Source organism: Sebastes fasciatus, chromosome 17 (genome assembly GCF_043250625.1).
Source record: "Sebastes fasciatus isolate fSebFas1 chromosome 17, fSebFas1.pri, whole genome shotgun sequence".
NCBI classification, from domain to species: Eukaryota; Metazoa; Chordata; class Actinopteri; order Perciformes; family Sebastidae; genus Sebastes; species Sebastes fasciatus.
In genome coordinates, this window is record NC_133811.1 from 1,962,998 (window position 1) to 1,975,868 (window position 12,871).

At 40.6% G+C, this 12,871-nt stretch overlaps 1 protein-coding gene across 1 annotated transcript in view; it reads right to left on the bottom strand.

Annotated features, from left to right (window-relative positions):
* Positions 1-2,560: 2,560 nt before the first annotated feature.
* atp1a3a (ATPase Na+/K+ transporting subunit alpha 3a) overlaps positions 2,561-12,871 on the bottom strand; it is a 61,831-nt gene continuing 51,520 nt past the window's right edge. The window contains 8 exon segments of the mRNA XM_074613992.1: positions 2,561-2,775; positions 3,625-3,716; positions 3,947-4,048; positions 5,432-5,562; positions 5,765-5,910; positions 7,512-7,635; positions 9,796-9,950; positions 12,203-12,371. Coding sequence (XP_074470093.1) covers positions 2,747-2,775; positions 3,625-3,716; positions 3,947-4,048; positions 5,432-5,562; positions 5,765-5,910; positions 7,512-7,635; positions 9,796-9,950; positions 12,203-12,371 — 948 coding nt within the window. The 3' untranslated portion in view covers positions 2,561-2,746.

A 12,871-nucleotide genomic window follows, 5' to 3' on the forward strand; every position in this document is an offset into this window, starting at 1 on the left:
CCATTTGACATTACAAATGAATAGGGGTTGAAAGTTAGGGAAAATACCATTATAAAGGATTTGTAATGGACAGTCATGTTTCAGCTAAAATAGCTTTAAATGATGTGAAATTTATAGGGGCACCTAAAATTGACCCTCTAATCCAGAATCCTGTGTTTCAGGCTTCTATCTCCCCACCACGGCTACTTCCTTTCAGGGTCATCGTAGCAATACAGATTCAAGGTCAGTTGATTCAAGAGGTCGCAGAGATCACGTGGTGCGATTTTGGAGTCAAAATTCATGGCAGAATTGAAAATATGTCCTTAAGTGGCTAAAGGTCAAGAAAGGTCAATGTGTCCACTGGCCATACATTAACATTGACCGATTGATTGTCAGTGTTTATATTGCTTGCGTTGGACTCATCGGTCAATCTAGACCTGTTTGGACCTCTTGGCGGTGGTCCCGGTCAAATTTGGGGCCTCTGTGCCAATTTTGGTGCGTTTTCGGGTATAAAATGTGTGAAAAATGGCTGAGTCCATCAAGTGGACAAATTTCCACTTCATGGACACCCCAATAGCACGCTATCACCATCTAGTGGATTTCATGTATCGCAACCGAGTGTCCAATGGCAAACCCATTTCACTGCCATTCGACACGTCACTTCTTCACCATGTCAATTGAGTTGACTTTGGGCCAATGCAGGAAATCGCCATTCAAAATTTGTCCATAAAGTAGAAGATTCCATTACTACAGAAAGCGACATCTGATTACAAAGCGCCCTGAATATCAGGACAAAACAAAGTGGTGTTAACATGATTCACATTGAAATGTGTTTCTGTTTATCACCATCAAACAGGTCTGAAGTATGTAGGTTGAAAAGTTTTAGAATACAAATGGTAGTAAGCATTATGCTTAATCAGTGTTAAAGGTCCCATATCGTGCTCATTTTCAGGTTCATACTTGTATTTTGTGTTTCTACTAGAACATATTTACATGCTGTAATGTTCAAAACCCTTTATTTCCCTCATACTGTCTGCTTGAATATACCTGTATTTACCCTCTGTCTGAAACGCTCCGTTTTAGCACATTTTGACGGAGTGGCAACGGAATTGCGTTGCTAGGCAACAGCTTGGGTCCATGTGTACTTCCTGTCAGCTGATGACAGTCACATACACTGTAACCAGGAATAAACTGGGACACATTTAGAATGTTTACGTTTAAAATTGTGTAAAGGGTCTAAATATTGTATATTTGTGACATCACAAATGGACAGAAATCCTGACAGGTTGTTTCAAACGCAGAGTTTCTGAATACGGGCTGTGTGTATTTCCCAGTGGGTTGAGTGTTTCGATACTTTCACAGTATTTATATGGGACTTAAGCCTGCTTTATAATAAAAAAACATGAAAATCTCACAGTTTTAGAACCCCTGTACTAACTTACTGGCATGTCTAGACATGTAATGTGTTAACATTTCCTCTGACGTGTTGAAACTCTCAAGGTAGAAAACAGATGACTTGACACTACTGCTGTAATTAAGAGTTGGTCACACAGCATTTATTTCCATTTTCTGACAAAACTCCACACAAAAACAAACTGGAGACCAAGCTGAAAAAGAGAGATCCTTCTATTTTATTTCATTTGCTTTGCTTTTTTTTTTTTTGCTGCTGTTTTGCAAGTTAAGGTACAGTGCCTTGTTCCATATTTCCACTGATTTAAATAATGAAATCGGAGAGAAATCTCTTTTTCCGAGGACACAGAAAGATTGTATTTTTTTTAACAGGGGTGGGGTTGGTTGGGTGGGGTTGAGGGTCGTGGGCAGGGGCGAGGAAGGGCGGGAGAGTAAGAGGAGGCAGGTAGTGAAAGTGGGTGGATGTTTACAAGGACGGAGGGTTTGCACGCTGTTCACAACCAGACAGACAGATAGACAGGCAGGTTGAGGAGGGGGAGGGGGGGGGGGGTAAATGAGGAGTGTGAAAGAGAAAGAAGAGAGGGAGGAGAGGGAGACAGTGTGCTTTGTCATGTCCAAATGAAAACAAGCAGCTTTCAGACCCACTCTCAACATTAAAAAAAAGAAAGAAAACTTTTACGAACAATTTTGATTTTTAAAAAACACCCAGTCGTCTATTAGAAAACAACAACAACACGAGCAGAAAAGAACACGTGGGGAGGAGGAGGAGGAAGAGGAGGAGGAGGAGGGAGAGAGCTTTTATTCCACCCTGTTGAGGGCGTGAGTGAGTGCTTAAGTTTGATGGTGAGATTGATTCTTTATTGACAGGGGAGGAGGAGGAGGGAGAGCGGCAGTAGGAGGTTGGCAGTGAGCACATAGAAATAGAAAGCGAGAAAGGGAGGGAAGAAGTCGTAGTTGGCGAATGGCAGTGATTGAGAAGCTGGATCTGGGTGGCTTTTCTCTGGCAGGAAAAAACTAAAAAACTAAAAAAAAGGCGCCACCCACCCGCTCAAATTGGCAGTTGGGAGTCTAGACGGGAGCTGCCATGTTGTCGTTCTGCTTGGCAAGAATGATCGGAGTGGAACAGTCAGGTTTGGAGGAGGAGGAGGAGGAGGAGGAGGAGGAGGAGGAGGAGGAGGAGGAGGAGGAGGAGGAGGAGGAGGAAGGTTAGACAGTATTTTCTTGTACAGTTTGAGTATGTTGACAGGAGAGGAGGGATGGATGGAGGGAAGGAGGAAAGAGAAAGAGAGAGGGAGATAGAGAAGGAGAAATGAGTTCAGGGGAGGACGGGATGAGAAGTAAATGATGCTTTGATAATTTAATAGTATGTCTCTTTTTCCACCCAGCCTGTCGAGATGTAGAGGAGAGAAAAAAAGGGAAACAAGGAGAAAGAGAAAGAGAAAAGAGTTATCTATCAAACTATTCAATTTGTTGATTGACAGAGCAAAAATATGATTTGAATGATCAGGTCCTGGATGATATTATCCTGCACAATGTCCTAAAAAGTTGTAACCAGATGCAGCGGCACTAAAAATAGAAATGATTAATCTGTGACCTGTTATTAATGTCATGTTTTTTCCATTATATTTGTAATTTGTTCTTCTTTTCACCATAAAAGAACCACTATACTGGCATGTAATAATAATCTGTGTAATATTACTCACAATGACATGCTACTAATGTGTATATACTGTATTGTTTACTAGAGGTTAGTGGCAGTCTGATGAGGCCAACACAACTCTGTTTTCTGTCTAATGGATTTAGTAAATATTAGGGCTGTCAAATTAAAGCAAATTCATTTTAATGCCATTATTGCATATTATAGCATATTGTTTCATGCTAAATGCAGTACCTGTGAGGGTTTCTGGACAATATCTGTCATTGTTTTGTGTTGTTAATCCATTTCCAACAATTAATATATACATACATTTGCATAAAGCAGCATATTTGCCTACTCCCATGTTGATAAGAGTATTTTTATCAACTTGACAAATCTCTCTTTAAGGTACATTTTGATTGACAGCCCTAGTAAATATGAAAACTAGGCAACTCTCAGGCTGCAGGTTCACACAAAGAAATGCTTGTTGCTCGAGAAACATTGAGTTTGTTCAGTGCACCTATGGATGAAACTACTGCGCAGCTGAAATAGTACACGTACACATGTATGTGTGAGCACGTATGTGTGTGTTCTCTTACCTCCGGGGTTTCGGCGAAGGATGAGTTTTCGGATCTCATCGTAAACAAAGATGAGGAAACTGTACGGGAACGCACAGAACCACCAACTGGGCCTGAGAGAGGACGCAGGGAATGATGGAGAGTGAGAGCAGTCAGACAGTAATGAAGAACACAGTACTCATTAACACTCACTAGCTTTCTTACAAGTCAAAGTGTATCGTGATTTCAGGACAAAGTAATCACATTACATCAACACAATCTTCATACAGTTCATTCCCACTGACAGTAAACATGGAGGACAGCATATGATGGTACTGTGATGGTGTGTTGATGTGTTACTTACTTGAGCGGGTACATCCGTAGTGCCACGTCCATGCCGGGGCAGTAGGACAGGAAAGCAGCCAGAGCCGTTTCCTCAAACAGGCCAAAGATCAAAATCTTATTCCTGCAAGACAATAAGTGCAGAAAGAAAGGAGTTAAATACAGCGCACACGTAGTAGAGAGACGAGGGATGAAAGCGGACAAAGTAAGCAAAGTAACAGATGTGAAGACAGTGAGGAAATGCTAAATAAAACCATAGTGAGGGGAGGAATCAATGCCACTGAAAAGACTTGGAGGGTCGTCTGGCGTCTCTGTGCTCTAGATGTGATTAGAGCTGCTCCATAGACGATGAATGAGAGACCCACAGAATGTCTCTTTTCTGTTTTAAACCTAAATGAGCTTTATTCTATTGTAGTGTTCTCAGTTGTGTTCCCGTATACTCAGAACATCACCCTGGCTGCTCTCAGTGTCATCTAGAACATCTTTCCCAATTCATTGTCTATGGAGCAGCTCCACACTTTATACCTTATGACATCACAAGTTTGAGTTTTAGCACTCTAGTTTTTGGATTTGGGAGAGAGTTGTTCATGTTTATTAATATTTTTTGGACTGTCTTAGACCGTAGGAATAACATGTCTGAATTCTGAAAATGGGCGTAGTTCCCCTTTAATGCTGAGCTGTAACGTTAGCTAGCTCAGTAGTGCTAGGGGAGCTAGCTATATCAAGTATAGATCATGGATGTATAATAAGATCTGGATACGGCGCTGCCTTGATTCTAATTTTAGCCAGCCTTGCGGTTTTGCAGCGAAAAATCCGATCAAGGAAGCATTTTTCCCAGAGATGACAAGACACCTCAAACTGTCAAACTGCAAACAGTCAATTATGACTCTTTTATTATGAATTTTTTATCCTTGAGAAAAGAGATTCAAACATCTGTGACGTCATCACAGTGTAAAGTCTATGGGCCAAGTGGGAACTTGTGGGTGGGGCCAGCGGGATAGATTCGGTGGGCCGCATACCCCGGAAGTGAACCTGGAAGCTAAACAACTTTTTTGGCATATGCAGCAGGCGAGCAATTGTCATTGGACTGAATAGGTGCAATCTTGGGGTTCGGCATCCAGTTCTTATAATACACCCATGATAGAGATTCACGCTTCCTTCTGCGCGGTGATACGGTTAGCGGGTGTAGTCTAACCGGGTCGTGATTTCTCTAAAGAGACATCGCTGTTGAGTTTTTCAAATGTATTTTTTTGGCGCTTTGAGCACCACAAGCCGAGTGGCATTTAGTTCCATTACATTAGAGAGAAGGCAGACATCTGTTGTTTTTAAATCGAACAAAATGAGGTGAGATGTCTGATGTGTTGGATGAACAAACATTAGCTTTCTCCATCATCAGCTACATTACAGGTTGTTTACCTGTCTAACAGATCAAACTGTGTATGAGTCTGAAGCTCCCTCCAGCCTTCTAATGTATGTACAGAAGCATTAGAAAGACTCTCTGACTTACTTCATGCCCTGCTGGAACACAGAGTTGCGTCTGGTCTTGCAGATGATGACATCTGCCCACTGTACCACCACAATACTGACAAAGAACGCTGTGTGGCAAGTGAACTCCACAATCTTACGCTGCTCATATGTCTGTACAGAGGAAGAGAGAAACACAACACGTTGGCGATGCTGCTACTCTTTCGTCTACCGTTTATCATTCAGAGATTACTATTATCAAATGAATGTGTGAAAGAAATATTCTGAGAGCTTTGTGTGAGTAACCTGATATTACACCATGACACTCAATATATGGAAGCAGGAGAACACTGATATTGTGTCAGCTCAGTCATACCCATTGCTGGCCGTAGCTGTCCTCCAGGTCGTTGGTGGAGCGGTCGTCCCAGTTGAGCCGGATGCCGACGAGCACAGACGGCAGAAAACCATTTTCAGCCATGATGACAAAATAGGCGAAGAACCCGCCAAGAGCTTGGATCATACCTGCAGACACAGAGTTTTACACCCATATATAATATAATATAATATAATATAATATAATATAATATAATATATTATAATATAATATATTATAATACAATATAATATAATATTATAATATAATATAATATAATATAATATAATCATCATCAATCATTGAACATTATGATGTGATGAGAGAAAAGCTTCAAGACTCTGTAAAAAGAGTAAAATAGAAAGGAGCATGGATGTTCTGGGAATTAACCAGTATTTACTGAAAAAATATTAGATTTGTTGCACTAAAATTTGTGGATTAGAAAAACAAATTTCACCGCACAACCTTTTGATGGCGTTGTTGACTGCAGTCAGTGGAGTCATGTTGGTATCAGGATGCAGTCAGATAGCCAATATCTTTGGGTTACCATTGTCTAAGAACACTCTGGGCATGGTAGCATGCTATGAGCTAACAGAACTTGAACTTATCAGATTTGCAGTCTGTTATGAACAAAACCCATTTTGTGCATGGGACAGATTTGTGGCCATTAAAGAGATTTTCTCCAATGGTCTTGCATGTTGACCATAATTGCACTAATATCTAAAAATTACAGCGACTGTCTTCTTAATTTATTTAAATTATTATTATTATTTTTTATTTACTTAATTTTTATTTACATTGTGAATCAAAGTCCTTTTTAACTTTAGCTTTTATTTTTTATTTATTTATATAGGCTGTCAATCGATTATAATATATTTATTAATATCTAATTAATTGCATGATTGTCCATAACTAATCGCCCATTTTTTATCTGTTCAAAATGTTCCTTAAAGGGAGATTTGTCAAGTATTTAATACTCTTATCAACATGGGAGTGGGAAAATATGCTGCTTTATGCAAATGTATGTGTATATATCGATTATTGGAAATCAATTAACAACACAAAACAATGACAGATATTGTCCAGAAACCCTCACAGGTACTGCATTTAGTATAAAACAATATGCTCAAATCATAACATGTCAAACTGCAGCCCAACAGGCAACAACAGCTGTCAGTGTGTCAGTGTGTTGACTTGACTATGACTTGCCCCCAACTGCATGTGATTATCATAAAGTGGGCATGTATGTAAAGGGGAGACTCGTGGGTACCCATAGAACCCATTCACATTCACTGATCTGGAGGTCAGAGGTCAAGGTACACCTTTAGAAATGGACATGACCGTTTATTCTCGCCAAAATTTAGTGTAAGTTTGTAGAATTATTTACCCTGAGGATTTCTAGTTTACTATGATGCCAGTATCTTCATATAGCTTTAAAACTGAGCCGCTACAACCTCAAAATCGCAAGTTGCGTTAATGCGTTAAAGAAATTAGTGGCGTTAAAATAAATTTGCGTTAACGTGTTATTATCGTGTTAACTTTGACAGCCCTAATATATATATACATAATTATATAAATATAAATATCTAAAAAATAGTTTGGGGGAAGGTTCAGTAAAGTATGTACAACGTGTTAAACGTATAAAATCAATAAATATAGCACTAATGATTGATTGGTGATTAAGTGCTATACACAGCACCTTTTACACTCATCTGAATTGTATGTTGAATAACACAAAGATGGCACCTACCGATTTGTCCATAGGCAATACTGATGAGTCTCTCGTTGACCAGTTTGTCCCTCTGTGGGTTCCTGGGCTGGCGCTTCATGATGTCACTCTCTGCTGCTTCATAGGCCAGAGAGATGGCTGGAACCTGACGGAGGAGACACACATTGCTCTTAATGTGATTTTATGTGTCAGCAGCTGTTTACAGTGAAAGCATTGATTTCTGGGTATGTTTTGCTTTGGTTTATTTGAACATGGTCCCACACTGCCACCTAGTGTCCGTTTTTGTGTACATACCTTTCAGTCATAACTTTGAATTCAATTTTGAATTCATCGTGATGCTCGGTGGTATGCTCAGTGGTATGATCTTTTTATGATGGCCAGGTAATAATGTGACAAATGGGGGATTGTGTTACAGTTGATATCTCTCCAGTCTGTAGGGGTCTGCCTGCAGGTTACTGGTAGATAGTGTGGGGGTGCAAGTGAATGAATATTTGCTTGAGTTGCAGGGTTTGATAAAGCTACAGGGAAATACATCAATTAGTTGTTTTCACTGAGCTTTGCTTGCTATTTGACAACTTATCATATCAGAATTTGCCCGGATGTTACCGTTTGTCCATCTGTTTATTCTGTCTCACTTTCAAGCTTCTCATTGAACCCAACCATCCACAATTCCCTCAACTTTTGGAAATGAATCAATAAATTGTGTTTAGTATGACTGGCTCTATTACATCAAAATCACCACAAATTGCTTTCAGTATCTATATACCTGGATTTTATTCTCCCAATTCATGTTATGTTATTTACAAAGGTGGTTAGTAATGAGTAATTAGACAACGTCGGGCCAGCGAAGGCCCTATTGGAACTGTAAAGATTATTCTTTTTCATGCAAATGAATTGCCTTTTTGAGGGCCTTAACATGCTTAACAAGTTGTTAAACTTGGCACACTTATCAGACGGGGTGAGAAATTTTATATTTTAAGGGTCTCGGGCTTGGGTGTTTCAAAATGGCTCGCTAGCGCCCCCTAGAAAGTTGGAAAAAATTGAGCCCCTCGCTCCAGTTTCACCTACATGTATGAAATTTGGCAGACAGATGTAACATGTGGAGACGCACAAAAAAGCCTCTTGGAGGTATGCCCAAAACTCAACAGGAAGTCAGCCATTTTGAATTTAATGTGCGATTTTCGCCCATTTTTGGCGTTTTATAGGTCGTGTACTTTAAGGCACTCCTCCTACAGATTTAATCAGATCGACTTGAAATTTAGTCAGGACCATCTTAAGACCTTGAGGATGAAAATTATTCAAATGGTGAGCTTTCACTGAACGACCTGACCGTGGCGCAGCGGCCATTTTGAGCCATTCGCCATGAAACAGGAAGTTGTTGTAACTCCACTGTACATATACGTTAGCCCCGCCGCTTTCATAACTCATGAACCATTTGTCGTAGACTCCTGTAGGAGGTGTCATATCACTCAGCAGAGAGTTCCTGTTTCATTGGTGAAGGTTAGCCCCGCCCCCTTTCATAACTCATGAACCGTTTGTCTTAGACTGTTTTGGCAGGCGTCATTGCGCTCATCAGAGTTCCGGTTTCATTGCGCCTGGCCACGTCGATCGTCATCCTGCCAGTACCCCCGACGCGCGTGGAGGTGCGAGGGCCCCTTCATCGCTGCTCGCAGCTTTAATTACATTTACCCCTTTACATTAACTCAAGTAACTTTTTAGAGTAACTTGTACTTGTCAGAGTAGTTTTAATGCAGTATACTTTTTACTCTTACTTGAGTAGATTATAAGAGAAAAATCATCAACAGTAGTGTGCTGGTGTTTATTATTTCATAAGATACTCACTACTCAAGTAACTTTTTGAATAAATACTTTTGGTATCTTATTCAAGTCGTTATTTTGATAACTACTTTTACTTGTACTTGAGTAAGTTTTTTTTGCAAAGTGACAGTACCTTTACTTGAGTACAGTATTTGCCTACTCTACCCAGCTATCTATGCAGCAAAACCTGACCATTCTTACTTGATTGAGCACCTGTGTGTAGCCCTGATAATAATTACCAGGTATTACTGTATATAGTTTGCCTGACATGTCTACAGTTCACATGTCTGTGTGCAGCTGAACTTGACTGGTTCACTGTGCAGGCATGAATGTTGAAGCATACGAGCATGTAAAAGAGCTGAGTGTGTGGGGCCACCTGTGAGTCACACATTGGCTGCTGCATTTTGTATTGCCTGACTGGACATAAACCCATTGGAGCTTCATGCTACAGTATGTGAGCTTCAGTTTGTATATTAGTGTCTCTTACCATGTCAGTTCCCAGGTCGATGCAGAGGATGGTGATGGTGCCCAGAGGCAGAGGGATGTTGACCAGGATGAAGAACAGGAAGGGGGTGATCTCTGGGATGTTGCTGGTCAGAGTGTATGCAATGGACTTCTTCAGGTTGTCAAAGATCAAACGGCCTGTAAGGATGAAGGTGTATAAATAAATTCAGACTGCTGAACAGGTGAAATCCTTAACTAGGCTTGGGTGGTGTTACGGTATACCAGGTGATTTAGAAATCCTGAAGAACAATTAAGAAAAAGAAAAATACAACTGTTTTCATCAAATCTGAATAAATAAACACGCAAAACATATTTTTCCTAAACAATTTTGATTGTAGAAGCGTGAAGAAAACGTTTTTCAACACAACTAACATTATTTGTACTATGTACATTTTTTTGGTTTTTGAAAATGCTAATTTTTATGAGCACAGTGCAAAGGCGTTGGTGGTTTCGCTACGTTCCGCATGTAACTTCACAACATCATCATGAGCGTACAACAGGATGACGCAAAACACAGAAGCCTTAGCTTTCTGCTGCAAAAAGAATGATGAAATACTACTTGAGGTGAAGTAGACCCCACACCTAAGTCAACACCACTAGCTCTTTAATTACATTATTATTATCATTATTATTATTATAAACTCATTAACATAGTATTCATAAATGTCCTTCCATCTTATTTATTGACACCATTTTTTTCACTGTGCCTTATATTATTCTGGTAAAAACAAGACTAAGAGAGACTTAACAACAAATAGATAGTAAGAACATACAAAATCTTTCAGCATACAGCTAACAGCATTTTAAAATGAAATCCTCTGAATCGTTAAAGGTGCAGTGTGTAGGATCTGGTGGTATCTAGCGGTGAGGTGAGGAGATTGCCACCAACTGAAACCTCTCCCGTGTGCAAAGCGTGAATGGCCCTCTCTAGAGCCATTTGTTGTAAGAGTAGCATGGGTCATTTGGAGCAGAACCAGTGCTTAGAGTGTGTGTGTACATGGGAAGTGAGTGGTGAAGCAAGAGAGAGAGAGCAGTGGCGACGGGAGCAACGAGTAGCGTTATTGACTCCGGCCCAAGCAGGAAAAGTTAACAGAGTCTGGTTTGTCCGTTCTGGGCTACTGTAGAAACATGGCAGAGCAACATGGCGGACTCCGTGAAGAGGACCCGCTCCCTATGTAGATATAAACGGCTCATTCTGAGCTAACGAAAACACAACCATTCTTATTATCAGGTGATTATACACTAAAGAAACCATACTTATTAATATTATATTCCATTTCTGCCAATAGATCACCCTAATTGTTACACACTGGTCCTTTAACTGTTTATGTACTTTCTGTAATAAACTCGGAAAAAAAAGTTCGGAAATTTGTGTTTGATGGATTATTTCTCTGTTGTTACAATGCTAATGGTCATTGTATTTTACATCGTTGGAAAGTCTGTTTATTTACCTTCACAATGATGTCCAACTTGTAAGGATCCTGTATTTTATATATCTGGTATATTGTTTTGTACTTTGTACTTTGCACTACTAACTTTTTTACTGCCTTTTTACTAACATGTTTTGCACTATGGAACTGTGATGCTGGAAACTTGAATTTCCCTCGGGATCAATAAAGTTACTATCGATCTATTTATATCTATCTATCTATCTATCTATCTATCTATCTATCTATCTATCTATCTATCTATCTATCTATCTTTGTGGGATGAGCAGCACAGCTGATTATGTGGGTAGTGCCCAAGTGAAATTTTCCAAAATTCTCTTCCAATGCTAAACAGAGTATTCTCCTGTTGGTATTGACTCTTGTTTTGAGCTCCAGGTGCTGCCAATCAGGTGCCTGATGTGCATGGGTCCTGCTGGGTGCTACGCCCGACTAAAGTGATCATTTGGTGTCTGCTCCGAGCATCGGCATGCCACGTTTGTCTAATCTGGATAAGGCCCGTGCGTTAGGGCAAGTTGTTCCGCAAAACCAAGTTGCATCCTGGTTGAGGAATGGAACGCCATCCCACAGCAACGTGTGACCAGGTTGATGACCAGCATGAGGAGGAGGTGCCAGGCTGTTGTGGCTGCGTATGGATCTTCCACCGCAACTGAGGCTCCTGACGGTGTATTAAATGAATAAAGTGTAAAATAGCCATTATGTCTTGTTTGTTCCTTGTTACTGATAGAGAGTTCAACCATCCAATCCACCAAACAACTCAAAACAAGAGTCAATACCAACAGGAGAATACACTGTTTAGCATCGGCAGAACATTTTGGCAAATTTCACTTGGGCGCTACCCACATAATCAGCTGTGCTGCTCATCCCACAAATGCATGATCCTTACAAGTTGGACATCACAGCCTTTTTCCCCTCCCACTGTCCCTTCTCTCGTTCATCCCTCACCTTCTTCTACTCCAGTGACGATGGAGGCAAAGTTGTCGTCCAGCAGGATCATATCGGCAGCCTGTTTGGACACGTCTGAGCCAGAGATTCCCATGGCAACGCCGATGTCAGCCTTCTTCAGGGCAGGAGAGTCGTTCACACCATCACCTGTCACCGCCACGATGGCACCCTGAAGGAGGATAAACATTTTAGGGTTTTCATTCCAATTCAGGTCACACAACGCTAAAAACCATGCACTTCTTTTTTTATTACAGGAGCATATTTACTTCTCCCTGTGTGGATATGTATAAGAGTGTGTGTATGCAAAATAGGGATGTTCATAATTAACCGTTTAACCGTTAACCGACATTAAGCGTTTTAACCGATTAACGCTATCAGTTAAAACGGTTAAAAGAAATATTTATAATTTATTAAAAAGCTGAGCGGCTCGTCACTTTAAGGAGAAAAGTTGGTCCACCTTAACAGCCCACCTTAAGAGGCAGAGCTGGAGTTGCAGGATACAGGAAGTCGGCTCCGGTCTCTCCGGCTCGCTCGGGGCTCGCTTGAGCGGAGTGGAGGAGTTGTAGTTTCGTAACATTTATTCACTGACAAATAAACTGTACACACACTGCTACACCTACGTTCACAGCTAGAACGCCACCAACAACCTCACACTCACCACCAACACAC